The sequence below is a fragment of the Acanthisitta chloris genome, unplaced genomic scaffold, assembly GCF_000695815.1.
Source record: "Acanthisitta chloris isolate BGI_N310 unplaced genomic scaffold, ASM69581v1 scaffold32737, whole genome shotgun sequence".
Taxonomy (NCBI): Eukaryota; Metazoa; Chordata; class Aves; order Passeriformes; family Acanthisittidae; genus Acanthisitta; species Acanthisitta chloris.
The window spans coordinates 1-3723 of record NW_008681495.1 but is presented as its reverse complement, the minus strand read 5'-3'; the positions used below and the strand labels follow the sequence as shown (position 1 = coordinate 3723).

Genomic DNA, 3723 nt, shown 5'->3' with positions numbered 1-3723 from the left:
GCAGGGTGAGGAGCCCCAAAAGAGAACACCAGCTCACCTACTGTCCCCACACAGGGGTCACCTACTTTCCCCTCACTCCCAAATCTGTCACTTTGGACCCACCACACAGCCCACCAGCTCTGGCTGATGAAACCCAAACAAAGTCCCTGTGTGCACATGTCTTTGGTCAACCTGTCCTTGTCTCAGCCTGTGCTCAGCAGAGCAGATACACAGCCTCATCCTCAGCCCTCTCTGCATTTGAACTGAACACACTTAAGGAGAATAAACAACTCCAATTCATAGCTATTTCTGGCCAGAACCACTACTTAAACAGCCCTGAGAGCCTCAGTGTGGACATTTTAAAGCAAGGGTTGTTTTTTATCAACTCAAGCTAAATGGATGAAGTCATAATTTATATTCTCTTCTTTCAAGCAAGATATTCCTTAGATAACAGTCTGGAACATTCCAGCTGTAGGATATTACCTAAACACCATCTGCACCTGATGGTAATACCACTTCAGTGTGTTCCAAACTCAAAACCAAGTGAAAACCAAACATGAGCTGAGGAAGTCCCAGCCCAGGAGGTGCTGAGCAGCAGAGTCCTTACCAGACTGTGTCAGGGCTGGTTTCCACCTGCACTCTCCAAGGCTTTGATTCATAAATGGCCTCCCCATTGGTGTCCAGCCACCTCCCAAGGGCCAGGAGTCTTTCCTGGAAGATGGGGGCAATCACTCCTTCTTTTGTAGGTCCCACATTGAGAAGGTAGTTGCCTCCCAAACTCACAGTCTGCACCAGCTCCTGCAACAGATAAACCAAGGCAACAAACTGCATTACCTTCACCATAAACCTCATCAACTGCTCCTTATGGAACACATGACAATTCTTATGGAAAGCAGAGGGAGGAAGGAAACCTCTAACCCTCAGTGATCCTCCCCCACGGATTACTTTGAACTCAGCTTTCTCACCTCAATGATACTTGCTTCATCCATGACTTCAGCAATGCTCATGTTGCTTCGATAGCCCCAGGAGAGCTTGTCAATGGAGGAGCACATCTCCCACTTGTGGGCTGGCAGGGTCCCTGGCTTGTACTTGTCAGCACAGTTGTAGTAGCCTCCGTGGTGGCAGGAGCAGTTGTTACACCAACGGTCGTTGACAACCACAGTGTCCTGAGAAAACAGACTCAGCTCAGTGCAGACAAGTCTTGTGAGGCCTCACCTGAAGTGCTGTGTACAGTTCTCATGTGCTCAACATGAGAAGGACATGGAACTGTTGGAGCAAGTCCAGAGGAGGCCATGAAGCTGATAATAGGACTGGAGCATCTTCCCTATGAGGACAGGCTGAGAGAGTTGGGGCTGTTCAGCCTGGAGAAGAGAGGTTGTGTGGAGACCTCAGAGCAACCTGCCAGGAGCTGAAGGGACTCCAGGAAGCTGCAAAGGGACTCTTAGGAACTGCAAGGACAGGACAAGGAGTAATGGGGATATATTGAAAGAGGGAAATTTAGATTAGATATTAGGAAGAAGCTTTTTCCTGTGAGGCGAGACATTGGCACAGGTCGACCAGGGAGGCTGTGGCTGTCCCATCCCTGGCAGTGTTCATTCCAGGTTGGCTAAAGCCTTGAGCAACCTGCTCTGGTGGGAGGTGTTCCTGCCCAGGGCAGGGGTTGGCACTAGATGATCTCTAAGGTCCATCCCAAGCCCTTAACATTCTGTGATTCTGTGAAATAAACCACACTTGGCATCTGCCAAGCCATTCCTGTGTGATCACACTCACATCTCACTGCTGCCAGACCTCTCACACCCACACATGCCAACAGACAGTGGTACCTTGACAGGACTGTCGTTATAGAGCCAGGCAAGGAAAGAGGTCGAGTTCCAGTACGAGTCTGGAGCTTCCCAGTCTCCATCCGACCAAATCAGGTCTGGTTTGTATCTAACAGAAATGAATCTCAGTTCAAAATGGCTTATTTTCCTCTACCACACTGTGTCTGTGGAGCTGCTGGATTTTCCCTTCTCACTGCCTGACACCACCAGGAAGTCTGAGCTTCCCTTTCTGCTGCAGACAAAGCTCTCTGTGAGGTTCTTGCAACAGCCAAGGACAGTGTGTCGACCAACAGCTCAGGAGAGGCTCAAGGGCTTCCAAAGACCAGAGTTTGGCAGCTCAGACACAGTCAGAGGTCAAAGATGAAATGTCAAGTATCAGAAGTCAAAGAGGGAAAGTCAAGTAGGTCATATGGACATGGGGTCAGAGTCCAAAGGTCAAATGTCAGAGGTCAGGTGCCAGTCAGAGGTCAAAGGGACATAGGTCAAGTATCAAAGGCCAGTGGGTCAGAGGACAAAGGTCATGTGAGCAAAGGTAATTTTATCAGAGTTCAAAGGTCAATTATCAGAGGTCAGAGGCCAATTCATTAGAGGTTAAAAGGTCAAGTATAAGAGGTCAAAGGAAAAGGATTCAGAGGTCAAATGTCACTGGGTCAGAGGTCACAGGGCCATACATCAAACACCAGAGGTCAAAGGCCAGAGAAATCTCCTTTCTTCTCTCATTGAACTTTGATGACCTGTGTTTGTGTTGTATCCTGGGGAGGCAGATTTTGCCCAACCCCTTGTGTCCAGCCCTATCAACAGGGCAAGTGTGAACTCACTTCCAAATTAGCCCAAATCATTACTGATTAGTTTCCTTGGCAAACACTAACACTTGCCACTTTTCTGCACCCACTTTGCATCTCTGTCTCCAGCACTGGGACCAGGAAATGCTCTAGATTTGAACTGGTTGTAGAGCTCTTACTTTAAGACAAGATCATACAGTTCTGGCATCGTCTTCTTTAACACAAAGTTGTGGGTCTTGAAGCCACTTTGCTTGTCAGCGAGATAGAGAGGGTGAAACCACTCCATGAGGGAGTGATACAGCCCATAACGGAGGTTGCTGAGGGACAGAAACACAGGGGGGAGAGTTAATGCTCCCAGAGGGGACTGAGAACCAGCACAGATCAAATCACTGATACTGTTATGTCACAGGAGATTTCATGACTTTGCAGCATGACATTTTTCACACCAAACTCATCTCTTGCTGCTGTTTGTCAGGCAGAAACAGGAGGATGCTCTGCACTCAGCTGGAGGAACAGATCTGGCAGTGTCATACCTCTCCCTCAGGGCTTGGCCCAGCTCTCCCACAAGGTCTCTGTGGGGCCCTGTATCCACGGAATTCCAGTTCCAGGACACGGGAGAGCCCCAGTTGGTGAAGCCTTCGTGGTGCTTCGTGGTCAGCACCACATACCTGAGGGGAAAAGCATTTGATTGGGATGGCAAAGGAACAGCTGAGATACTCCCCAGCCCCACTGCAAACCCAGCAAGGGATAACCACCCTGAGAGGAGCTCTCTGCCACTGTCCTTTACATTTGGAAGCAGCTACAAGAATAACAGAGGGTTTAGGTGGATTTTAATGCTGGAAACGAATGAACAATCGAGATTTAGGAAGTGGCAAGACCCACCACCTCCTCAGCACCCTGGGGATGACCCCTCAGGAATCTTCAGCACTGCCTTGGGACCCCCCAGTCCCTCAGAGACCCCCAGACTTGGCCTTCATCCCCTCAGGACCCTCTTGGAGACTCCAGGCATGGTCTGCACCCTCTCCCTGTCTCCTCAGGGACCCTTGGGCATGGCACTCATTCCCTCAGGTACCCCCAGACCCATCTCCCACATCCCCTCAGGAACCCCTGGGCAGGGCACTCATTCTCTCAGGGACCCCCAG

The 3723-nt window shown here is 49.9% G+C and overlaps 1 protein-coding gene across 1 annotated transcript; it reads right to left on the bottom strand.

The window, feature by feature from the left end:
- Positions 1 to 582: 582 nt before the first annotated feature.
- Positions 583 to 3249, bottom strand: FUCA1 (fucosidase, alpha-L- 1, tissue; the record flags this gene model as incomplete). The annotated part of the gene is made up of 5 exons (XM_009078135.1): positions 583 to 777; positions 945 to 1145; positions 1803 to 1908; positions 2761 to 2898; positions 3115 to 3249. Coding segments are annotated over 5 exons (775 nt in total), but the record flags the coding sequence as incomplete, so codon positions are not given.
- Positions 3250 to 3723: the final 474 nt, after the last annotated feature.